At 44.3% G+C, this 27061-nt stretch overlaps 2 protein-coding genes across 13 annotated transcripts in view; one reads left to right on the plus strand and one right to left on the minus strand.

Annotated features, from left to right (window-relative positions):
* The window catches only part of LOC112244872 (nuclear pore complex protein DDB_G0274915), a 710200-nt gene that overhangs the window by 320627 nt on the left and 362512 nt on the right, over positions 1–27061 (minus strand). The gene's annotated exons all lie outside the window — the stretch shown is intronic.
* LOC112244849 (transketolase-like) lies at positions 1912–27013 on the plus strand. Of its 2 annotated transcripts, none has more exons than XM_024412675.1 (14): positions 1912–2230; positions 4776–4893; positions 5183–5296; positions 5578–5690; positions 7013–7204; positions 7484–7602; positions 8427–8623; positions 8878–9042; positions 21059–21215; positions 22878–23008; positions 23182–23265; positions 23603–23696; positions 24218–24340; positions 25552–27013. In XM_024412675.1, exons 1-14 carry the CDS (start codon positions 2124–2126, stop codon positions 25737–25739), a joined length of 1902 nt encoding a protein of 633 aa, XP_024268443.1. In that variant the 5' UTR covers positions 1912–2123; the 3' UTR covers positions 25740–27013. The 2 variants fall into 2 exon arrangements, with proteins under 2 accessions (XP_024268443.1, XP_024268445.1); XM_024412677.1 differs by having other exon boundaries at positions 5593–5690.

Genomic DNA, 27061 nt, shown 5'->3' on the forward strand with positions numbered 1-27061 from the left:
TCTCACCCTGTCTCTAACTCACTTACTCTCTCACCCTGTCTCTAACTCACGTACTCTCTCTCACTCTGTCTCTAACTCACTTACTCTCTCACCCTGTCTCTAACTCACTTACTCTCTCACCCTGTCTCTAACTCACTTACTCTCTCACACTGTCTCTAACTCACTTACTCTCTCACACTGTCTCTAACTCACTTACTCTCTCTCACTCTCTCTAACTCACTTACTCTCTCACACTGTCTCTAACTCACTTACTCTCTCACCCTGTCTCTAACTCACTTACTCTCTCACCCTGTCTCTAACTCACTTACTCTCTCACCCTGTCTCTAACTCACGTACTCTCTCTCACTCTGTCTCTAACTCACGTACTCTCTCTCTCTGTCTCTAACTCACTTACTCTCTCACCCTGTCTCTAACTCACTTACTCTCTCTTACTCTGTCTCTAACTCACGTACTCTCTCTCACTCTGTCTCTAACTCACGTACTCTCTCTCACTCTGTCTCTAACTCACGTACTCTCTCTCACTCTGTCTCTAACTCACGTACTCTCTCTCACTCTGTCTCTAACTCACTTACTCTCTCACCCTGTCTCTAACTCACTTACTCTCTCACCCTGTCTCTAACTCACGTACTCTCTCTCACTCTGTCTCTAACTCACGTACTCTCTCTCACCCTGTCTCTAACTCACTTACTCTCTCACCCTGTCTCTAACTCACTTACTCTCTCACACTGTCTCTAACTCACTTACTCTCTCACACTGTCTCTAACTCACTTACTCTCTCACACTGTCTCTAACTCACTTACTCTCTCACACTGTCTCTAACTCACTTACTCTCTCACACTGTCTCTAACTCACTTACTCTCTCACACTGTCTCTAACTCACGTACTCTCTCTCACACTGTCTCTAACTCACTTACTCTCTCACACTGTCTCTAACTCACTTACTCTCTCACACTGTCTCTAACTCACGTACTCTCTCTCACTCTGTCTCTAACTCACTTACTCTCTCACCCTGTCTCTAACTCACTTACTCTCTCACCCTGTCTCTAACTCACGTACTCTCTCTCACTCTGTCTCTAACTCACGTACTCTCTCTCACTCTGTCTCTAACTCACTTACTCTCTCACCCTGTCTCTAACTCACTTACTCTCTCTCACTCTGTCTCTAACTCACTTACTCTCTCACCCTGTCTCTAACTCACTTACTCTCTCACACTGTCTCTAACTCACTTACTCTCTCACTCTGTCTCTAACTCACTTACTCTCTCTCACTCTGTCTCTAACTCACTTACTCTCTCACCCTGTCTCTAACTCACTTACTCTCTCTCATGCTCTTTCATTCCCCCTCTCTCTCTCTGCCAATGAAGGGGTAAAAATGATCTCTCTCTCTTTCTTGTGTGCATGCTCTTTCTCTATCTCTTTCTCGCTAAAAGCCTTTGTAGGCTTAGGATTAAACAAATTAAACCTTGGCAAGCCACTTAAATGATCTCACTTCCTCTCTATACAATACCCCTCTCTCTCACACACACACAAAACAAAGCCATGATCACGAAGTCACGCACGAGGTAAACAGGAATAAAGGACAAGACTCACAAATCCCAAATCGGGTAATGAGTTTAGACACTAAAGCCAAAGACAATTGTGGGCAGACGCTTTAACTGTGGGCAGATGCTTCCCGGGTCCCCCTTTCTGTGGGCAGATGCTTCCCGGGTCCCCCTTTCTGTGGGAAGATGCTTCCCGGGTCCCCCTTTCTGTGGGAAGATGCTTCCCGGGTCCCCCTTTCTGTGGGCAGACCCCCCTTTCTCTCTCTCTCTCTCTCTCTCTCTTTCTTTCTCAGACACACACACACCCCTAACACACTCCTTGCACACTCGCATGCAGTCCTAGCCAGCATAGAGTGCGATTTGACCTCTGTACTCAGACCCGACCCACATCGCTAGTCCCATCCTCCTCCTCCTGTGTATACGTGCCAGGGATAAATCCTGCCTCTCCCCCTTTCTCCACCTCTTCTCTCTGCCACGCATATACACAAGCAGGGCTCCCTCTGCCAACCCTCAGTCACACACAGCCTCTGTGCAGTCTCGTTCACTTTCCTGGTGCATTTTGGTGCTTAGACATTTTGCCTTCATGGAGGACTACCACAAACCCGACCAGCAGACGGTGCAGGCACTCAGGAACATTGCTAACCGCCTCCGAATAAACTGCATCAAGGCTACCACTGCTGCCGGCAGCGGGTAAGACCCTTTAACTCAAACTGACACAGACACACACACACACACATACACACAGTCGTAAATCTAGGGAAGAGTGTATAAAGACTCCTTCATGCACACCCATGTAGAATACAAAATGGAACAGCATGTTTTCTTTTTGTTCTCCTGTGAGCTATGGAAAAATGTAACTGAGTTGAAGACGAAATGTAGGGTAACTGGGGTAACTAGACCCCTGGGGTAGACTGTAGCCGCTTATTTCCCTTCATAGTTTGTTTTGTCTAAGCGGGACCATCATCCACATATCACATTTTTTACAAAATGTTGCTTTTTTTGTGTCAGCAATGGGACATGGTTCTTAAGGGGGGCTGTTACCGTCTGATGCTGTGAGTCACTACACATATGTGATGCAGATCAAAACGATAAAGACTATCCGTAACAATAACATAAAAAGTTTATATTTTCGTCAACATCTGTATGTATTGATTTTTATATAGACATACAGTAGCTTGTAGTTGGGTAATCTGTTTATATAGTTTGATTGTAGAACGCTGTATTCTTGAACAATTTACGGATTATTTTGTTTATTCTATTGAGCAAGATTGACGTATGGCCATTGTGGCTCAACATGAGATAAATTTCGTTTTTTTTCGATATTAGAAAATGTTCCATTGTGAACAACATGAAAGGATACATTTTGCTGTAGTGTCTGAAATTAACTCCTGTATCTGGGGAAAAGTATAGCGCGTCTTCATTTGTCTGACCGCAGGCAGGTAAGCGATGGAGGAGCCCTCGGAGCTTGCGCGTCAGTTGTTGGCACGAGACAAAGCGCATGGAGATAACCCTGGCTGGGATGTGCGCTCCGCCATCTTCGTTGATTTAGATGGGGGGGAATATTGGTCATTAAATATTATTAATAATTACTCCGCAATTACTCTTAGTGTGAACACCCAATTGAAGTTTATTATTAGGCTAGAGTGTAATTATTGTATTAAATAGAGAGCCCATGCACAAACAAGTGCGCACGTTGGGTAATTACGTAAAGAACATATTTCATTGTGATATTTGTGAAGAAATCACACGTTTATTTGAGAAAGGCTATCAATAATCATTTATTGCTCAAACACAAACTCCAGCATCCATGAATTCCATCATGGCTCCATCATTCGACCGTAGCCTATACACAAACCATCCACAAATAGACTAAGTGCGTAAGCCTAGACAATAAGCAACTGCCATGCGATTGGTGATTGGAGAAAAACCCCTCTACCAATTTAGGGTAGGGTCCTTGCCAGAATTTCTAAGTTTTGTTACATTTTCAGAGCATCTTACTTAAATCGCTGACTGGAAATGGGAGCTAAATGTTACAAAGGTTTCCACTAGATACAAAGTCAAAATTTGCTATGGCGTAAAAATGTACATAAAATAAATGCTTTTTGGTCTTATTTTTAGGTTAGGGTTAGGCATTAGGGTTAAGGTTAGGGTTAGGCATTAGGGTTAAGGTTAGGGTTAGGCATTAGGGTTAAGGTTAGGGTTAGGCATTAGGGTTAGGGTTAAGCATTAGGGTTAAGGTTAGGCATTAGGGTTAAGGTTAGGGTTAGGCATTAGGGTTAAGGTTAGGGTTAGGCATTAGGGTTAAGGTTAGGGTTAGGCATTAGGGTTAGGGTTAGGCATTAGGGTTAAGGTTAGGGTTAGGCATTAGGGTTAAGGTTAGGGTTAGGCATTAGGGTTAGGGTTAGGCATTAGGGTTAAGGTTAGGGTTCAAATCCCATTTTAAGAAGATAAATTGTAGAAATGACCTTGTGGCTTAGGTAACTAGTGACGACCATAAGGTTATAAGCCCGGTGATGAATGTGATTCCAAATGGCGCCCTCTGACTGATTGACTAACTGTCTGATTCGTGCTATTTCCAAAATGGTCTACATTTCTCCCCAGTCGCCCATCAACGTACCCCTTGGATGTTGACATCACTGTAATTGGGAAAAAGAGGGAGCCAATGGGGCATCTCGGTTTGAGCATGGCCCCCTCATCAGTATTTTGGATGAACTATTCCACTCTAATTATTATTACCCATGTTTCCCCATGGTGCCATAGAATTCTTTGGCGAGTTCAGAATTTAGACTGTGCCACTTAAAATCCAGTTAGACTCTGATTGAATTCGGAGTGATTTTGAGATTGTAAAGTGATATTTCTGTTCTCTGTGTCTGTGTGTGTGTGCGTGTGTGCGTGCGTGCGTGTGTATGAGCGTGTGTGTGTGTCTATGAGTCTGTCTGCTATGTGAACACCTGTCAGTAACATCCCTCCCTGCTCATACACTCTTAGAAAAGACATGCTATCTATAACCTAAAACGGTCCAAAAGGAAAACCCTTTGAATAACCCTTTTTGGATCCAGGTAGAACCCTTTTGATTCCAGGTAGAACTCTTGGTTCCATGTAGAACTTTTTCCACAGACGGTTCTACATGGAACCCAAAGAGTTCTACCTGGAACCAAACAGGTTTTTCCTATGGCGACAACCAAAGAACCCTTTTGGAACCCTTTTTCCTAAGCGTGTACTCCTTGTCTCCCAGATATCCCACATCATGCTGCAGCGTTGCAGAGATCATGTCTGTTCTGTTCTTCAACACAATGAAGTACCGCGCAGAGGACCCCAAGAACATCAACAATGACCGCTTCATCCTGTCGAAGGTGAGACTATTGGAATGAAATAGAACACTATTGTTGCGTTCTATTACTGTTGTTGTCAGATCCATGTTGTGAGATCCTCCAGCTCACCTCCACTGTTTTGGTTGGGTAAAGGTCACATAACGGTCAGGATCTGCTTCCGTGATACACTTGTGTTACAGCTGGTGTGCAATGGTCATGTGATATGGCAACAGTCATAAGAAGCAGTGTATTTTACACTCCCTGGTCGTGAAAGAGTTACGTGGTTATGTCTTGGGTTGTATTAGAGTAACATGGGTTTTCCTCTCCTTAGGGTCATTCTGCACCGGCCCTGTACTCCATGTGGACAGAGACTGGTTTCCTGAAGGAGAGTGAGCTGCTCTCTCTGTGCCAGGTGGAGTCCAACCTGGAGGGACACCCCACACCTGTGAGTGATAACTACTACACATCACCTTTGCTAACATAAAGGTTAGCGTACACCTCACCTTTAATAGCCTGACAGTTAACCTACGCCTCACCTTTAATAGCCTAGCAGTTAGCACCGTAGCAAAACTGAAAATGGAAATGTGTGCTCTTCTTGGACAAGTTCAGGTAGTACCTCACTGAACGTTGATAACTTGTAACCTATAATAATAGCTTAACGTTTTATAACCTACTCAACACATCCTTGCTCTCTGTGGTGATAGTAACAGTCCTGTTCCTGTGTATGTGTTGGAGTTTCAGAAGCAACAGTTTGTGGATGTGGTCACTGGCTCTCTGGGCCAGGGTCTGGGTGTAGCCTGTGGGATGGCCTACACCGGGAAGTACTTTGACAAGTCCAGGTAGGAGTTCACACACATTCACACACAGATTTGTGGTCTTTGCAGGACTCTGAATTCTGAAGTGTTAAGTATGGACTCAAATACATAATGAGGTATTTTAGAACTCTTAGCGCATAGTGATGTATTTTAGAGCTCTTTAGAGCACAGTGTGTTATTTTAGAGCTCTTTAGAGCATAGTGAGGTATTTTAGAGCTCTTTAGAGAATAGTGATGTATTTTAATGCTCTTTAGAGCATAGTGAGGTATTTTAGAGCTTCTTAGAGCATAGTGAGATATTTTACAGCTCTTTAGAGCATAGTGAGCTATTTTAGAGTTCTTTAGGGCACTGTGAGGTTTTCTAAGGTCCTCTGGGTGTGCAGTATCTGCATGCTCTGCTCTTACGATTCTTCTGCTCTAATAACCACAGCCCCTGCAGCCACAACTCAGTTATTTTTACCATCCAGACAGATTCTGTCTCAGAATCCAATTCAGACTTTACATTAGTATTCATCACTCAGTCTATTGTTCAAAATCAGACTCACATTCCCCAGTCTAATTCAGGTTTTGTCTCAGAATGAGGAATGCGGATCTCTGATATGTGGAATGTGGATATTGCCAGTCCTGAAAATATGCCCTGCCCTGGATAGATTTGTGCTAGAGGAGGATTTTGTGTGGGTGGTGGTTGAAAATGATGACATAAGCAGATTATCAGGCCATTTGATTAAAATATGAGCATTTGCTTTGTTCAAAGGAGTCTGTGTGGCTAGAAGCCTCGGTCAGCGTAGATGTGAGGGAATGCAGTAAGTGGGATAAAGGGAGAGGTAAAGGTTACCAATTTCCCGTTGTGGGAGAGGGCTTTCACAATTCCCAGGGGGCGTTCAATCCGTTCTGTCATTTCAGGGGAAATGGATGAATTTGACTTGAAAGGTTTCATAGAGCACTATTTGGTGTTGGGTAGAATGATAATTTGATTTTACCACTTCTTGAATCTACACTGTTTAAAAAAGGTACTATCTAGAACCTAAAAGGGTCCTTCGGCTGTCCCCACAGGAGAACCCTTTGAAGAACCCTTTTTGGTTCCAGGTAGAACAATTTTCAGTTCCATGTATAACCTTTTCCACAGAGGGTTCTCAATGGAATCCAAAAGGGTTCTACACGAAACCCATAAAAGGGTTCTCCTATGGGGACAGCTGAAGAACCCTTTTGTAAAAAAACATTCTAAGAGTGTATACACGCGCATATGCGCACACACGGCACACACACACACACACACACACACACACACACACACACACACACACACACACACCCTGTCTCACCCCCCCATCCCTCTCTCTTGCCAAGCTACCATGTGTTCTGCCTTCTGGGGGATGGGGAGCTGTCTGAGGGGGCAGTGTGGGAAGCCATGTCCTTTGCCTCTTACTACCAGCTGGACAACCTGGTGGCCATCTTGGATATCAACCGCCTGGGCCAGACCGACCCAGCGCCCCTGCAGCACCATGTGGAGAAGTACCAGAAACGCTGCGAGGCCTTTGGGTGAGTGTGTGTGTGTGTGTGTGTGTGTGTGTGTGTGTGTGTGTGCGTGCGTGAAAGTGGGTTCACGAGTGAGAAGGACAGAGTGAGTAAGAGAGGTAGAGATCCTCTTTGCCAATGTAATGACAGCGAGAGAAAGTCTATGAATGTGTGAAGGCACATGTCAACATTAGTGGGCATATGTGGAATTGTTTGTTCATGAGTGTATGAGAAAGAGAAAGTGTGTGAATGCCTTTTCCATATGTGAAATGGGTTTTCTGACGTGAGTGTTGCTGTCTACAGTTGGCATGCCATCATCGTGGATGGGCACAGTGTGGAGGAGCTGTGTAAGGCTCTGAGCCAGGCTCGTCACCAGCCCACTGCCATTATCGCCAAGACCACCAAGGGCAAGGGAATCCCAGGTACTCTCACCCTCGTATGGCTATTGGCTACATCCTATCACTCATACCTGTTAATGGGCTAACCTCTCAGTATGGTGTGTAAAGTATATAAGGTGTTGGGCCATTGATTTTTCCTGACCATGTGACCTGACTCCAGGTCTGGGGGTTTTCCCCATCAGGAGATCACATCGTCAGCCTAAAACCCCTGGGCCTAAATATCCATTCAAATGTTACTGTGTATCAGTGGTGGAAAAAGTACCCAACTGTCATACAGTACTTGAGTAAAAGTAAAAATACCTTAATAGAAAATGACTCAAGTAAAAGTAAAAGTCACCCAGTAAAATTCTACTTGAGGAAAAGTCTAAAATAGTTGGTTGGTTTAATGGTTTAAAATATACTTAGATATCAAAGATTAAAGTATAATACATTTTAAATTCCTTATATTTAGCATCCAGATGGCACCATTTTCTTGTATTGTTAATTTACGGAAAGCCACAGGCACACTCCAACATTCAGACATCATTTAAAATGAAGCATGTGTGTTTAGTGAGTCTGCCAGATCAGAGGCATTAGGGATGACCAGGGATGTTCGGTTGATAAGTGCTTGAATTAGACTATGAGTACTTTGGCTGACAAGGAAAATGTATGGAGTAATTTGTACAATATTTGGAATGTAGTGAAGTAAAAGTAAAAGTAGTCAAAAATACAAATGGTAAAGTACTACAGATACCCCCCCAAAACAACTTAAGTACTACTTTAAAGTATTTTTACTTAAAGTACTTTACACCACCGCTGTGTATACAGCATGTGTGCATTCTAATATTATGTCTGTCTGCATTTACCAGCTGTGGAAGATAAGATGGGCTGGCATGCCAAGCCCCTGTCCAAGGACATGGCTGAGGGAGTCGTGAAGGATCTGCAGGCACGCATCATGAACAGCAGCAAGCGCCTGTACCCCACCACGCCCGTAGAGGATGCCCCACCAGTCAGCCTGCGCAACGTCCGCATGCCCAGCGCACCCGCCTACAAGCAGGGAGAGAAGGTAACATACAGTACATGCATCTCACATGCATCTCACCATATACTGTGCATATGTGGTTGTACAAATTATCCCAGGAATTTGGACTCCACTGGGGCTCACCCTATAGTCGCAAACATTATATCATAATAGAAGCAGTCACTCACACCTTAGATTGACTACTAATGATACAAACAGGCGGAAAAATGTACTTATTAATGACTGACTGGTTGATTGAATCGTTGATTTGTTGATTGACTGGTTGTATTTCTCAACAGATTTCCACCAGGAAGGCCTATGGCATGGCCCTGGCTAAGTTGGGCCGTTATAATGAGCGCGTGGTGGTCCTGGATGGAGACACCAACAACTTCACTTACTCAGAGATCTTCAAGAACGAACACCCGAACCGCTTTGTTGAGTGCTACATTGCGCAGCAGAACATGGTATGAAATTAACCCTAACCCTAACCCTTACTCAGACCCTAACCCTATTGAGTTTTTCTTGATTTTCTCTTTATCACATACAGTACCAGTCAAAAGGTTGGACACACCTAATCATTCAAGGGTTTTTCTACTGAAGACATCAAAACTATTAAATAACACATATGGAATCATGTAGTAATCAAAAAAGTGTTAAACAAATCAAAATCTATTTTATATTTGCGATTCTTCAAAGTAGCCACCCTTTGCCTTGATGACAGCTTTGCACATTCTTGGCATTCTCTAAACCAGCTTAACCTGGAATGCTTTTCCAATCATCTTGAAGGAGTTCTCACATATGCGGAGCACTTGTTGGCTGCTTTTCCTTCACTCTGCGGTCTAATTAATCCCAAACCATCTCAATTGGGTTGAAGTCAGGTGATTGTGGATGCAGCCATCTGATGCAGCCCTCCATAACTCTCCTTCTTGGTCAAATAGCCCTCACACAGCCTGGATGTGTGTTGGGTCATTGTCATGTTGAAAAACAAATGATAGTCCCACTAAGCGCCAATCAGATGGGATGGCTTATCACTGCAGAATGCTGTTGTAGCCATGCTGGTTAAGTGTGCCTTGAATTCGAAACAAATCACTGACAGTGTCACCAGCAAAGCACCCCCACACCAACACACCTTCTCCTCCATGCTTCATGGTGGGAATCACACTTGCGGAGATCAACTGTTCACCTACTCTGCGTCTCACAAAGACACGGCGGTTGGAACCAAAAATCTTACATTTGGACTCATGAGACCAAAGGACATATTTCTACCAGTCGAATGTCCATTGCTCGTGTTTCTTGTCCCAAGTCTCTTCTTCTTATTTGTGCAGAAATTTGACCATAAAGGCCTGATTCACACTGATGTTGAGATGTGTCTGTTACTTGAACTCTGTGAGGCATTTATTTGGGCTGCAATTTCTGAGGCTGGTAACTCTAAAGAACTTATCCTCTGCAGCAGAGGTAACTCTGGGTCTTCCTTTCCTGTTGTGGTCCTCATGAGAGCCAGTTACTTGAAGTAACTTTCAAAGCTCTTTACAGTTTGCGGATTGCCTGACCTTCATGTCTTAAAGTAATGATAGACTGCTGTTTCTATTTGCTTATTTGAGCTGTTTTTGCCATAATATGGTCTTGGTCATTAGAAGGAAAGGAAAGAAATTTGACAAATTAACTTTTAACAAAGCACACCTGTTAATTGAAATGCATTCCAGGTGACTACCTCATGAAGCTGGTTAAGAGAATGCCAAGAGTGTACAAAGCTGTCATCAAGGCAAAGTGTGGTTACTTTGAAGAATCTCAAATATAAGATATATTTTGATTTGCTTAACACTTTTTTGGTTACTACATGATTCCATATGTGTTATTTCATAGTTTGGATGTCTTCACTATTATTCTACAATGTAGAAAATAGTAAAAACCCCGGAATGAGTAGGTGTGTCCAAACTTTTGACTGGTACTGTATATGTAGTCAGGATTGGGAAGGACCACTCTATGAGCCAATTATGACCATTCTATAAACCCAGACAACACTCTTTCTAACTAAACCAAGCTTTTAAAAGCCAACCTGTTTTAAAATGACTTCTAAATTATACTTTTTGTTTAAAAAAAATCTATTCAGCATTGTTCAAACATTGCAGCAGCATTTCGTGGTTCAGCTTAGCTGTCCTCTCTCCTCTGCCTCTCTCGCTGATGCTCAACCGAATGCCCTGTCCCTAGACCTGGGTTCAAATACTATTTGAAATCTTTAAGATACTTTGAGCATTTTTTCTCTAGCCTGTTTGAAGTGCCAAATGGTGGGGCTTTACAGTTTCTGGACAAATCTATTGGCCCATTAAAGCTAGACAAGCTCAATCAAGCACAGATAAAGTATTTGAAATGATCTCAAATAGTATTTGAACCCTTGCTCTGCCTGTCACTAATTTTGCTGATGGTGATTCGCTATAACAAAATGCCTCTTTACTTCTGTTCAGACCACTGACTCGTTGAGCGAATTCCCCCTCTCTCAGGTCTGATTAGCTGAATAAAAACTTCTCTCTCTCAGTGTTACAGAGGTTGGCCTGATGAATAATGGATGTTGGTCCATCCATAATGTAACGCTGGAGAGAGAGACATGACCCACTTACAATACACCATGCCAAGCATCCTCTCTCCTACATTCTCCCTCCGCTGTGCTTCCTCCTCCAATGCCTCACCACGCTTTCTCCATCCACCATGCTTCCACCCTCCGCACAGCTGACTGGTTTGTCATCTTGAGGATTTGAACCAGTGACCTTTCCGTTACAGGCCCAGCACTCTAACTGCTAGGCTACCTACCCTCTATTCCTATCCTCTCATTGCAATCTGACTTTAGATTAACATTTTGGGAGAGTTGTCATTCAGGCCTGGCTGTATTACTGTGCTGCTGCTGGTTCCTCCTGCAGCAGCAGCCTGGCAGCCTGGCAGCCTGTTCAGGTCAGGGCTGTGTTTGATGAACAGCCGTTATGACAGTTATGCTGAGCTGTGAAGTGAAATATGAATCAGTGTGAGGACGGTGGGTGTGGCTGTCTGGCTGATCTGACTGTCTTACTGACTGGTTGGGTGACTGACTGACTGACCGGATGGATGGTTGGCTGGCTGACTGACTGACTAATTGGCTGCCTGGTTGACTGGCTAACTCAATGACTGACTTTTTATTTATTATTCATTTTATTTAACTAGGCAAGTCAGTTAAAAACAAATTCTTATTTACAATGACGGCCTAGGAACAGTGGGTTAACTGCCTTGTTCAGGGGCAGAACAACAGATTTTTACCTTGTCAGCTCGGGGATTTAATCTAGCAACCTTTCGGTTACTGGCCCAACGCTCTAACCACTAGGCTACCTGCTGCCCCAGACTGACTGACTGAATGGATGGCTGACAGACTGCCTGGCTGACTTACTGACAGCCTCACTGCCTGGCTGACTAGCTGGCTTGCTGGCTTGCTGGCTGATATACCATTGTTATAAAGATGATTGTGCCTAATAAAGCTAGAATGGCAGTTTCAAATGAGACAGACAGATTGTTTAATGCGGAATCGTTAATATTGATAAGAGAATAATGAGAAAATCAGAGGTACTGCTGTTCATGTTATGACTTATTTATGACTGCATTATGTATAGCATGGTTGAATACTCGTTTCGGATTTGCTTGAAGTGCATTCTAGAGCATGCATTATTTCCCTTTATAAACTGGATGGTTCGAGCTCTGAGTGTTGATTGGCTGACAGCCGTGGGATATATCAGACCATATACCACGGGTATGACAAAACATGTATTTTTACTGCTCTAATTATGTTGGTAACCAGTTTATAATAGCGATAAGGCACCTAGGGGGTTTGTGACATATGGCCAATATACCACGGCTAAGGGCTGTATGCAGGCACTCTGCGTTGCGCCTTGCTTAAGAACAGCCCTTAGCCGTGGTATGTTGGCCATATACCACATCCCCCTCAGGCCTTATTGCTTAAATAATGCACGGTATATCAGCAAGGTAGAATTCAATGGCTATAGTTATTTCTTACATGTTCTACGTTTGAGCTGCTTTTGAATGAAAAAGTTGAATTGAAAACATTATTGGCATTGTTGAATTCGATTCTCATAATAGCAAGCTAGGACTGATGGTTTGGTTAGTGAAACTAGCAAGTCTGTTTGTTTGGTTACCAAGGCAACTGCTGTAGCTATCTAGTAAACTTGCTAGCTGCTTCAGTGGATGTTGAACACATTTCTACCTGCAAATGAACACATTTCCAGCAGCAAATGTTTTAAATTATAGCCTTGGCATAGTATAGAAGGGATAATCAACTCGGGCTCTATGCGTTTCATGGAAGATAATGCAACTCTGTGAACGTCATTTCCACTCCGCTAGCACGTTGTGGAACACACCTTCCACGTCGCTCATTGTTTTCCATAGAAGGCATTGTCCCTCGTTGATTATCAGTTACTCATGTCATCATTGGAGTCATGCGTCTTTGAATACGACATTAAAGGGGCAATCTGCTGTTCAAACAATCACATAGAGAGAAAGAGACTGAGACACACAAGGAAAGAGAGAAAGAGACAGAGACACACAAAGAAAGAGAATAATGATCATGTCAATGGCAAGAGCGCTATCCTCTTTGTCCAGGTTAGATGTGGGGTAGAAGGAAATTGGATAATAGTACTTCTATTGGGTACTGATATGGAATAGGAACGAGTCCAATGGCAACTCAGAGGTTTAGACAGCCACGGTGAAGAGAAGAGCAGGGGGATCGGGGAGGGCTTTTGAGATATGAAACAGGAAATGACAACTTGTGAGAGAGAAGCACGCCGCTGATTCCTCCCATATGGTACCATAAACTCGTGTGCTTTTGGACTGACTGAATTCTCACTGACTTTTACATAGCGTAGGTCTGGGTTTCTGGGAGGCATGACCCCTCATTTTGATTGTGATTCGCTCAGCATTCATTGTCCCCGTGGAGACCTCACTTAACCCCTTTGTATTTTTTCCCGTCTAGGGTGACCACATGTCTGCCTTTTGGCACTTTATCCCACATCTCGCAACCAAACCATCACGCGCCACACTTTATTAACAAATGAAAACACTACTCATTTACCAAACAGATTGGTCCTGTATTTCAATCAAACGTCCCATTTGTTTGACGACAATTGACATTTCAACCTGTCTCTTTTGCAGTCACATGGCACTTTTCACAAGGTATACAGTGCCTTTAGAAAGCATACGTACCCATTGTCCACATTGTGTTGTGTTAAAGCCTGATTTTAAAATGGATTAAACATAGATATTTTTGTCACTTGCCTACACACACAGCCCATAATGTAAATGTTGAATTATGTTTTTCAAACTGTTTACTAATGAATGAAACATGAAAAGCTGAAATGTCTTGAGTTCATAAGTATTCAAGCACTTTGTTATGGAAAGTCGAAATAGTTCAGGAGTAAAAATTTGCTTACCAAGTCACATGTTAAGTTGCATGGACTCACTCTGTGTGCAATAATAGTGTTAACATGATTTTTGAATACCTACCTCATCCCTGTACCTCACACATACAATTATCTGTAAGGTCCCTCAGTCGAACAGTGAATTTCAAACACAGATTCAACCACACATACCAAGGGGGTTTTCAAATGCCTCACGAAGGAGAGAACCTATTGGTAGAAAAAACTAAAAACAGACGTTGAAAATCACTTTGAGCATTGTGAAGCTGTTAGTTATCTCTACCATGTAACCACGCCAGCCCAGGACCTCCACATCCGGCTTCTTCACCTGCGGGATCGTCTGAGACCAGCCACCCAGACAACTGGTGAAACTGAGGAGTATTTCTGTCTGTAATAAAGCCCTTTTGTGGCGAAAAACTTACTCTGATTGGCTGGGCCTTGCTCCCCAGTGGGTGGGCCTATGCCCTCCCAAGCCCACCAATGACTGTGCCCCTGCCCATTCATGTGAAATCCATGGATTAGGGCCTAATGAGATCATTTAAATTAACTGATTTTCGTATATGAACTTAAATAACTCAGGAAAATCTTGAAATTGTTGCATTTTGCCATATTTTTGTTCAGTGTATATACAGTACCAGTCAAAAGTTTGGACACACCTACTCATTCAAGGGTTTTTCTTTATTTTTACTATGTTCTACATTGTAGAATAATAGTGAAGACATCAAAACTATGAAATAACACATATGGAATCATAAAGTAACTAAAAATGTGTTAAACAAAAACAAAATATGTTTTATTTTTGAGTAGCCACCCTTTGCCTTTGACAGCTTTGCACACTCTTGGCATTCTCTCAAACAGCTTCATGAGGTAGTCACATGGAATGCATTTCAATTAACAAATGTGCTTGTTAAAAGTTAATTTGTGGAATTTATTTCCTTCTTAATGCGTTTGAGCCAATCATTTGTCTTGTGACAAGGTAGAGGTGGTATACAGAAGATAGCCTTATTTGGTAAAAGACCAAGTCCACATTATGGCAAGAACAGCTCAAATAAGCCAAGAGAAATGACAGTCCATCTGTAATGCTCCGGGTGTCGTGAGTGTGGAGTCAGACGCAGGAGACAGAGAGTGCAATGCTGTGCTCTTCAATGCACCAACGCACCACAGGGTGCTCACAATAATAACGGCCCCAAACACGGGGAATGAAAAAATTTACAACTGAAATACACGACCAGGAACAAACACGTTCCTCTCTACAGAGCCGAAGGTTACAATAATAAATCCTGCACAACAAACAGGCGGGCCGGCTGTTTAAAGAAGCCCAACTAATCATCACAAACAGGTGCTACCAATAAACATACAAGGAGGGGGAGGAAAGACAATCAGTGGCAGCTAATAGGCCGGTGACGACGACCGCCGAGCGCCACCCGACCGGGAAGGGAAGCCACCCTCGGTCGGACTCGTGACACCATCGCTACTTTAAGACATGAAGGTCAATCATTGCGGAAAATGTCAAGTGCAGTCGCAAAACCCATCAAGCGCTATGATGAAACTGGCTCTCATGAGGACCGCTACAAGAAAGGAAGACGTAGAGTTATATCTGCTGCAGAGGATAAGTTCATTACAGTTACCAACATCAGAAATTGCAGCCCAAATAAATGCTCACAGAGTTCAAGTTTATTTACTAGGCAAGTCAGTTAAGAACAAATTCTTATTTACAATGACAGCCTTGGAACAGTGGGTTAACTGCCTTGTTCAGGGGCAGAACAACAGATTTTTACCTTGTCAGCTCAGGGATTAGATCTAGCAACTTTTCGGTTACTGGCCCAACGCTCTAACCACTAGTCTACCTGTCGCCCGTAACAGCAACATCTCAACATAAACTGTTCAGATGAGACTGTGAATCAGTCCATCATTGTAGAATTGCTGCAAAGAAACCACTACTAAAGGACACTAATAAGAAGAGGATGCTTGCTTGGGCAAAGAAACATGAGCAATGGACATTAGACGGGTGGAAATCTGTCCTGTCTGCTGAGTCCAAATTGGAGATTTATGGTTCCAACCACCGTGTCTTTGTGAGATGCAAAGTAGGTGAACGGATGATCTCTGCATGTGTGGTTACCACCGTGAAGCATGGAGGAGGTGTGATGGTGTGGTGGTGCTTTACTGGTGACACTGTCTGTGATTTAGTTAGAATTCAAGGCACACTTAAACATGGCTACCACAGCATTGTGCAGCGATACGCCATCCCATCTGATTTGCGCTTAGTGGGACTATCATTTGTTTTTCAACAGGACAATGACCCAAAACACACCTCCAGGCTGTGTAAGTGCTATTTGACCAAGAAGGAGAGTGATGGAGTGCTGCATTAGATGACCTGGCCTCCACAATCACCCGACCTCAACCCAATTGAGATGGTTTGGGATTAGTTGGACCGCAGAGTGAAGGAAAAGCAGCCAACAAGTGCTCAGCATATGTGGGAACTCCTTCAAGATTGATGGAGGTGCCGATGTGCGGTCTCCCAAAACATGGGGGGTTGATATCTGAGGACACACTGAAAAAGAGTGAGATGGAGTGAGGAATGCACCAGGGAGTTCTGTGCTTATTCGGCCCCGGCTAGATAGCGACTGCACTCGTGTGGTTGGTGGGTGCAGTGTTGGCTAAGGTCCTTCCCTATTTCCTGATTCAGGCGTTCTGTATGCCCATTGGTTTGGGGATGGTATCCGGAGGATAGGCTGATTGAGACCCCCAGTAGGTCGCAGAAGGCTCGCCACACCCTGGAGATGAACTGGTATCACCGATCTGAAACGATGTCTTCCGGGATCCCACACAGACAAAACACCTGTTGGAACATGCACTCAGCCATTTCCATGGCATTAGGTAGATGCGGAAGGGGGATGAGTCGGCACATCTTGGAGAACCGGTCCACTACAACAAAAATAGTCGTGAAGCCCGAGTCTGGCAGATCAGTGAGGAAATCCATGGCGATGTGGGTCCATGGTCTGTGTGGTGTAGGTAAATACTCGAGCTCAACGGTAGGTAGTTGGCGAGGGCTCTTTGCCCATGCACAGACGGGACAGGAAAGAATGTAATCTCGAACGTCTGCTGTTAGAGATGACCACCAGAACCTGCGTGTCAGTAGCTCTGTGGTCCGGGTGATCCCGGGATGGCCAGAACTCAGTAAGGTATGCCAACACTGCATTAGTTGGGGTCCGACGGACGCCAGAATGTAGGTCTTGCCTGCAGGGGTGTCGGGAGGAGCTGGGTCGTGGCGTAGGGCATCTCTGACAGCTGATTGGATTTCCCAGTGTATGGGTCCCATGACACAAGACGGAGGCAGGATTGGCTTGGGTTAGAGGAAGGGGAGTCAAATAGATGGGATAAGGAATCAGCCTTTTCTTGCCAGGCAGATAGTTGATGGTGAAGTTGAAGCATGTGAAGAAGAGTGCCCAGCGAGCCTGTCTGGGGTTAAGCCTCGTAGCACTTCTCAAGTACTCCAAATTGCGGTGGTCGGTAAGGACAAGGAATGGGTGATGAGCTCCCTCTAACCAGTGGCGCAACTCTTCAATATCCAGCTTAATGGTGCAGAGGTGAAGAGGAGTTTCAAGGTCTCAAATGCAGGGCGGTGTCGGTCCATTGGAGGATATGGGTTTTTTGACAGGTGAGAGCTGAGAGAGGAGCGTTTGTGTTGCTGCAGTTTCGGATGAACCGGCGGTAGTAGTTGGAAAATCCTAGGAAACGTTGTAGTTCCTTTACGATGGTAGGTTTGGGACAGTTAAGCACGGTCGTGACTTTGTCTTCGTCCATGTTGATCCCTCCTGGTGTCAACACGAAACCTAGGAAGGTTACCGTAGTAACGTGAATGGTGCTCTTCTCAGCCTTGACATAAAGATGGTGGTCCTGTAGCTGATGGAGGACCTGTTGCACATGTTGTACGTGTTCTGCAATGGAATGAGAGTAGATCAAGATATCGTCAACGTACATGATGGGGAATTGGTTGATCATGTCCTGGAAAACTTCATTCATGAAGGACTGGAAGACTGCAGGCGCATTGGTGAGACCGTAGGACATAATCAGGTATTCGTAGTGACCCTTAGCGGTGATGAATGCTGTCTTCCACTCATTCCCACTTTGGATACGGACCAGGTTGTAAGCACTACGTAGGTCCAGTTTAGAGTAGATGGTAGCCTGTCCAACTTGTTCTAGTGCGGCTGGAATCAGAGGGAAGCGATTCTTGATGGTAAGGTCATTGAGGGGTCGGTAATCTATGCAGGGACGGAGACTACTATTCTTTTTCACAAAGAAGAAACTGGATGCAGCCGGAGACGTGGATGGACCAGTGAATCCCATGTTGAGGGGCTCTTCTATATAGGTGTCCATAGCCTCGTTCTCTGGGATGGACAGGGTATATATCTGACCCTTAAGAGGCAATGCCCCAGGAAGGAGGTTGATCATGCAGTCCTCTGTGTGATGAGGGGGGCAGAATGGATGCCTTTGTCTTGCTGAAGACACTCTGGAACTGGGCATATACAGGTGGGATGTGGGCTGGAATGGCAGACTCCGATTATTCTATAGAGGTGGCTCAACAGGGTAGATTGAAGCAGTACTCAAAACAGGCGGGAGACCATGAGAGCAGTTCCCCCCGTCAAGAGATGGCAGGGTCATGAAGGCTTAGCCAGAGGTGACCAAGGATGAGGGATTCTTCAGGCAAAGATAATACCATTAACTGAATGACCTCAGAGTGAAGGAGGCCAATCTGAAGGGTGATACTGTTGTTCATTTGAGTCACAAGACCTGTTCCGAGAGGTTGTCCAACCAGTGCATTAATCCTAAAGGGAGGATTAACAGGGATTAGTTTGAGTCTTAACTGTTGTGCCAATTGTTCTTCAATGAAATTACCTGCGGCCCCCGAGTCCACTAGTCCCTCCGTAAACTGAGTGATCCCATTACCAGAAAGATGTGTCGGGATACCAAACTGCCTTTTGGCAATTTTCAAAAACGTGTGTGTGTGGGGGGGGGTGGTTACTCTCTCTACAATAGAGGCACAGGTTTTCACATAACCTCCGATGTCTCTCAGCAGGCGTGAGAGGGTTGCGGCTGAGTTGCATGGGTTCGGGGCTATTAGACTGTGGTGGACGAGAGAAGGGCGTGGAAAACTCATAGGCCATGGGCGACTGTATAGGTCTGCGGTCCACCAGTAGGTTGCCAATGGATATGGACATCTGGATATATTGGTTTAGGTCAGTTAAATCTCTGCTGGCCAGTTCGGTCAGTAACTCCAGATTTATTCCCCTCCGGTAGACTGTAAGGAGTGCTGGTTTACTCCATCCTCTGCTGGCAGCCATGGTGCGAAACTCAAGGGCATACTCAGTGGTGGAGCGACAGCCCTGTCGCAGCTCACATAACAGGTCCCCGGTGTGACAACCTGAAACGGAATGGTCTAACACCTCCTTGAAGAGGGCGTGGAAACGTAATTCAGAGGACAGATCAGAACTTTGAGCGGCCCACAGGGCTGTGACTCAATCCAGAGCTTTGCCTGTGAGTAGGGAGATGATGAAGTCCACCCTGTCTTTGTCTGAGGTGAAGTCAGTGGGTTGATGGTCTATGTACAGGTTACACTGCATGAGAAATCCTTGTACAGTACCAGCCGTCATAATTATTAGGCATGGATATGGGGGGGCTAGACGTAGCTGCAGCTCTGCTGAATCCATCTGTCGTTTTTGGTGAGTTATTCTGTAATGAACACAATGGGAGACGGAGAGCTGGTTTCAAGCGCAGGTGTTTATTGTTAAAGGACCACAGGAGGAGGCAGGTAGCTGGGTCCAGGGGCAGGCAGAAATTCATACACAGGGGGTTCAAAAAGACAACAGTACAGGCAGGGAAAAGGCAAGTAACTTTGTCCAGGACATCAGGCAATAGGTTGATAACAGGAAATCTGATAGGCTAAAGTACAGGCAGGGAATAGGCAAAAGGCGTCGTTAGTGAGGCAGGCAAAAACTATCATACACGGGAGGACACAGAGCTCAGACTAGACGTGTGTCACAAAACAAATTATTCCTCACAATTATGGTATGGAAAGAACTGAACTAAATAGTGTGTGATAATGACATACAGTTGTGTGATCAGAATTCAGGTGATTGGGATCTGGAGAGTGATCTGCGTTCAGGGGATCTATGTGTTTGAGAGTGTGAGCTGGAAAGTGGGCTGGAAAGTGAGCTGCGTTCAGGGGATCTACGTGTTTGAGAGTGTGAGTTGGAAGCAGACGTTACAGTGCAAAGCTGTTATCAAGGCAAAGGGTGGCTACTTTGAAGAATCTCTTATATAAAATCTATTTTGATTTGTTTCACACTTTTTTGGTTACTACATGATTCCATATGTGTTATTTAACAGTTTTGATGTCTTCAGTATTGTAATACAATGTAGAAAAAAATAATAAAAAAATAAAGAAAAACCCTTGAATGAGTAGGTGTATATATTGTTTTTCTCACAAACCTAGTGCACTGGCCCTTTAATAGTCCTGTATTAGCAGACCAATATAGTTGTCTGTAGCGCGGACATAAAGTCATAGAATAAATAGTGTTCTATGTGATTCTGGGTTCCACTCACCTTCAGCTGAAGCTAATTTATCTACAGTAGCCTACAATGCTATGTCTCTGCAGTTGCAGGACCACCATAGAGATGAACTACATGTACCTGTGGGGATAGATAGGGACTAGATTTTACTGCCGAGCTCCGGATGAGGCTCATTCAGGGAAGAAGAGGAGGATGGTCTTCCTGAATCTATGTCTGCATCTTAAATGCCACCCTATTCCCTACATAGTGCGCAAAATAATAACTGCACCTTATAAGGAATAGGGTGCCATTTGGGACGCACACCTTGTAAATGTATTGAGAGTTACTTGGAAGATGAAATATTGTTCTGCCATCAGCTTCATTAAAATAATGTCCATCCATTATTCTCAGTAACTAATCTCCCTAAAGTCACCAGCCGCCACTGTTATAGTGTGATGTAACTCCTCTCTTCTCATTTTCCCTCTAGGTGAGTGTTGCCACTGGCTGCGCTGCCCGTGAGAGGAACGTTGTGTACGCCAGCACCCTGGCCTCCTTCTTCACCCGGGCCTACGACCAGCTCCGCATGGCTGCCATCTCAGAGAGCAACATCAATTTGTGTGGCTCCCACTGTGGCCTGTCCATTGGTGAGTCTGTCTGACCCTCCCCCAAACAAACTCCGGGCACACTCCCAAATCCTCACTCCACTCCACGCCACTCCCACAACCACCCACCATCACCCCCATACACTGCAACCTGCAACCTGTCACCAAAGATGGTGGATAAATTAAGATAGTTCACTCAAGCCGTTTACCATTGAAAAAATCTCTTATGTTCCTGTCTGCTTAACTGGGTGTGTCTCACATAAACAACAACGCAATAGCAGCTGGGTCTGGTTTACTTAGTTAATTGACTTTCATTGAACCTGAAAAAAAGCAGCAAGTGGGATGTCTCACATCCTCTTCCATCTCTGTCACCTCAACGAATGTTCCCTATTAACTGCCTGTGTGCGTGGTCGTGCACCTCCTCCAGGACTGCCAGAAATGCCAGGCTGCGCAGAGACGCAAGAGATTGAACTTCACTGAGTTCACCCCGTTAGTTTTCACTTTATAGATCAATGTTTTTTCTGTGATTGAATCAACATTATATCAGCCCCTTTTCAATGCAACAAACCAAAACAAATCCAACTTTGCAAGATTTGGTCTGTGATTTTGTTGTAGGGAGAGCAAGAGCGCAAAGGAGAATTACATTGTTAGTCAGGTAAAAATCTTATGTCTTAATAAAAAGGAGCAATGTATTTTGAGACAGGCTTGAATATGCAAATAAGCCAATATGCAGAGGGGTAGCCTACATTGTCTAATTCTCTGTATAGTAATAATAATACATTTTATTTTGTAAAGTGGTTTCTTGTATCATACAACACAATAAAATGCCATTTATTTATTTGGCCCATGGTGTTAGAGACCAAGTAAAAAATCATGAATGTCAAGCCCTTCATAATGTAAAAATGTTTTTAAACGTCTCATGCAATGTAGGCCTGCATTGAACACCACACATAGGCTATATCATAGAAATCAAAAGCTATTTCCATGTGAAAATGTTATAGGATTTGCCCCATTTGTTTTGTTGGTAGGCTTGCATTATGCTGAAATAGCCACAATAGCCTAATGGCTACTGTCTAAAACTGTAAATTTGCTCTGTGCCACCAAAAAATTGAGGGAACATTAGTCACACAACCCCACTCTTTCTCCAGTGACTCTACCCCCTCTCTCACTCTCTTCACTCTTTCTATTGGCTCCTCAAGTCAAAGCACCCTCAAATGGTATTGAATTCCCAACGTGACTGTCCATCTTGTGCGGTTGATCCAAGTTCCTCTCTTTCTTTTTCCCCACTTCTGTGTTTTCCTCCTCACCTCCTTCACCCCCTGAGATCCCCTAACCTCCCTCCCCCCCTGACCCTGTCTGTCCTGGATGCTGTCACCTTCACCAGGGGACCTGATGTCCCTCTCCTCTGTTAGTCCCTCAGGTACACTGCATGCCACTCTCTCTACGTCCGTCTGTCCTACTGTCCGTCTGTCCTATTGTCCGCATTCTTGTCTGTCTGCCTGTCTTATACACCTGCATGTCAGTCCACCTAGCCTTTAGCTTTATATTGGGTTGAAATCATATTTGAAATATTTTGCTTGAGCCTGCCTGGAGTCTTGGCTGGATGTGATTTGCACCAGGAAATCTCAATAAAGAGCAACACATAGTATTTTCTTTCTACGTTACAACATTTTGGAATGAAATTAATCTATTTGAGTGTTCCAGGAGAGGACGGGCCGTCTCAGATGGGTCTAGAGGACTTGGCCATGTTTAGAGCCATCCCCATGGCAACCATCTTCTACCCCAGCGATGGTGTGTCTATTGAGAAGGCAGTGGAGCTGGCCGCCAGCACAAAGGTACTCATAATCCCTCCCACCAAAATGCTATTGGTTCTTATCCCCTCACACCAAATGTTATTGGCCCTCCAACATTGACGCATCTCCCTACGCCCCTGCCCCAACACCAGAGGGTATGCTTTGTGTTCAAACCCTCAAATGTATGACCATAGTATTCCATTCTCTTTTCTAAGGGTGTTTGCTACATCAGAACCAGCCACCCCGAGAACCCGATCATCTACAGCAGCAACGAGGACTTCCATGTTGGACAGGCTAAGGTGAACTCTTTTCTATATTACATTAACCACACAGGCTATCACAGCCTTGGATAAACCACTTAAGTTTCCTCCTACTTCCGGACATGAGCTGATTAGTTAGATGATTAGTTTAATCAGTTCTACAGCATCCATATTAGGAACTCCCTCACTGAGGAAGTATTGTCTGACAACTGAAAGAGTTCCTATTATGGATGCCGTACAAGTGGTTGAATGGCTTCAAATGAACACAGAGAGGGTTGTCTTTGAGTGGAATATAAACAATGAATCTCTCATCCAATAGTCTAGCTTTATGAGATGTGCTGAAACCTTGTTGTTAACTCATCCCGGTCCATCTCAGGTGGTGTACCAGAGTGCGGAGGACAAGGTGACCGTGATCGGAGCTGGGATCACCCTACATGAGGCCATGGCTGCAGCTGAGATGCTCAAGAAAGGTACAGTACAACTACAGCCAGATTTGAAGAAAGACTTGGAACCCAGAACCGAACTGTATAGGGATTTGATGATTCCTGGCTGTGGCCATTCTCTCTTTTCTGCATGCTCTAATATTGGCTACATGCGTTAATGAATTTGCTATTGAATCCAATCCGTTCATTAGTGTTGGCGCACAACTTCTATATCATATAAGTGTTGGCCTTTCTCAATTATATGTTCAAGCTTATCCTGTTTATAAAGTTATATCCCTCTCTATATCTCAACCTCGTTGTTTGAAGGTTTTAATGCCATTCTCTGTATAGTTGCTTGAATCTTGTTCTCGTTTCTCCACTGAAACACACTACTTTGGGTTTCACAATTACGGCAACTTTCCATAAATGGATGGAGTATTCTAGATTTTCTCCTTATTCCCTTCTGATTCCAGGAATATTCTAACCAGGATTTCTGGAAAACCTTTGGAGTTTCCTATCCTATACACTACTGTTGATAAACACTGTTTCCCACCTTGTTGTTTTCCCAGAGAGGATCTTCATCAGGGTGATCGACCCATTCACCATCAAACCCCTGGACTCCAAGACCATCATTGAGCACACGCGCCAGACCAGGGGCCGGATCCTCACCGTGGAGGACCACTACTATGAAGGTATGCTTTTTGCGACCAGAGTTCCGACCTTACGTATTATTTTTTGCTAGAACACCAGGAAGTTAGAGAAGGAGATAGACACAGAGGGGTTAGACAGGAAAATGATAAAGATGGGGCTCAAACCTATTGCCAGAGGTATGCTTGGTCAGGAGCCTTTCTGCTACACCAGAATCTGGCACTCAAGAATAATTGTATGTCATTTAGCCGTATATATTGCAACCTGGCAACCTGTCATTTTTCTGCATTGTTTATTTATACAGACGGTAACCTCTCATTGGCTCAGAGATGATGCGGTGGCATGTTCTCATTAGCTTGAGAGGCATAGCAGGTTTTGCGCTGTCATAGTGGGCGTGGGCAAGACATATTCTGTTCTGGTGCATTTTGTTTGCTGAGGAGGAAGACTGTCTGTGTGTGTGTGTGTGTCTGTGTGTGCATGCGTGCGTGAGTGTGTGAAGGCCAGGAGGCAGAGTGCTGTCAGATTTCCTTAGTGGAGCGTGTGCCGATGGGGCTTCTGTGACCTAGATCAAAGATGTGTAGCAGTAGCAACCCCCTCTTTTCCCCCTAAGGGGGGAGAGACTGCACTCTTAGAAAAAAATGGTTCCAAAAGGGTTATTCAGCTGTCCCCCTACGAGAACCCTTTTCAGTTCCATGTAGAACCCTTTCCCCACAGAGGGTTCTACATGGAACCAAAAATGATTATACCTGGGACCAAAAAGGGTTCTAACTGAAACCAAAAATAGTTATGCAAAGTGTTCTCCTATGGGGGCCACCAAAGAACCCATTTAGGTTCAAGATAGCACATTTTTTCTAAGTGTCGGGATAGCAGGAGAGAAAAGAGAGAGTGAAAGAAGGAGAGGGTGAGAATATGGTGGGGAAAGATGGCGAGGGAGTGTACGGCGACAGATATAGACCAATGGCTTCATCTTCAAGATCTCAAGACCAATGAGTGACCTCCGCTAGACATCTCCAGGCACAGATCTAGGATCAGTTTATCATCTGGAATCAAAAAGCTTTACTAATAGAGGGGGGAAAAAGCTGTTTGAGCTCAATGTCATTCTAAATTACTCCTGGGGAGTGTATCAGATCTGGGGGAAGGATTGTTGTCATTTAAAATTGACTTAATGAAATTGGATTGACCCCAATCCTTTTGCAGAGATGCTTCCTTAGCCTTCTCACTCTCATGTATTTCATTTAATGTTGCTGTTCCTCAGGTGGCCTGGGGGAGGCAGTATGCTCAGCGGTGGTGAATGAGCAGGGCTTCACCCTGCAGCGTCTGGCGGTGGCCCACGTCCCGCGCAGTGGCAAGCCCAACGAGCTGCTCAAGATCTACGGCATCGACCGCGAAGCCATTTGCCAGGCCGTCAGGAAGATGCTCAGTGGCTCCGCCAATGCCAAGTAGCTCTACCCCTTCCTGCATAAGCTACGCCCCACCCAGCCCAGCCCCCATTCTACCACCCCTGAGAAAAATAGAGACATTGTTCCATGTCACCACCCACGCCTGGTAAACCCACCCCCTCACTGTGAAAGCCCCGTCCCCTATGTGTTTACTAAAGTAACGTGAGTTCGTGCTGTATGTACATTTTGAAGTAACAGTCACACATTTCACTTTTTTTCTCTCACACACATGCATACAATACACACACAACCCTACTCCCACTTCCTGGTAATTATGGGTAATCCCAGGGTCAAGGGGTCAACTTCAGAAATGAAAGTGAGAGGTCGTCAAACTCGGCTGGCAGGTGTAGACATTCTGCAAACCGTACAATGCAATGAAGACCCTACATGTTGTGACTCAATGTAGGCACCTTTATTTGATGCTCATGTGTTTTTAAACTCTTCCTATTTGATATGTTCAACCAAAAAACAACCAGCAGCTGTTGGAATACTTTTATATTGTTCTGATGATGTAACTCTAAAGACAGGGTGGGGCAGCTGGTAGTGAAATGTAAGTGTCGTCTCCATGACAACCGTCTCGGGAAAATGTCATGTTTGTAAAACGTAGTCCAAGAAGGAAAAAAAAAGAAACAAAAGATGATCAAATGAAAATGTATGTGGGCTACAAATATCAGGAAAGTGACAAATCCATACAGTTTGATCCATATGTCTCTCTATACCACAACCCAAACACATTACTGGACAGCTTGTGTTAGCACACATGTTGGTTTTAAACGTCCTTTTATCTCTACAACTCAGGTGTAGACTAGATAAACACATGGGGTCAGATAACTGCCAAAATGTTGTGCGTAAAAGCTTTTGGCACATTTTTAACTCCATATTAACACCTTTTACCTGCATGAGCAAACCAACAGTGTGTTAAAACGAGCTGTCTGAACATACCAATAATGTTTCTATGAGCAAATAATGTCCACTATAGCAAACAGTTGGACCTGAAGGTGAGGAAGAGGGACACAGGGCCAGCTAGGGCTTAGAGCAGGGTTGGGGTTAATTCCATTTCAATTGAATTCAGTCATATCAGGATGTAAATCGAAATGGAATTTACCCCAGCCCTGGCTTAGAGACTGTCTCTGTGCTTGTGGTCATGGTGATGTTGGGAGCATGCAGTTACATCTGAACTGTGAAGCTAAAACAAACACCTCATTTGTTACTTGAACTTTTGTATGTACCTTATACTTTCATCTATTAAAGCCCTCTGCATTTGAGTTTGAGAGTTCACTACTATTTCCGGGTGTTTCTTTGACTGTGTGCATGCAAATGTATCAT

This window comes from Oncorhynchus tshawytscha, linkage group LG02 (genome assembly GCF_018296145.1).
Source record: "Oncorhynchus tshawytscha isolate Ot180627B linkage group LG02, Otsh_v2.0, whole genome shotgun sequence".
NCBI classification, from domain to species: Eukaryota; Metazoa; Chordata; class Actinopteri; order Salmoniformes; family Salmonidae; genus Oncorhynchus; species Oncorhynchus tshawytscha.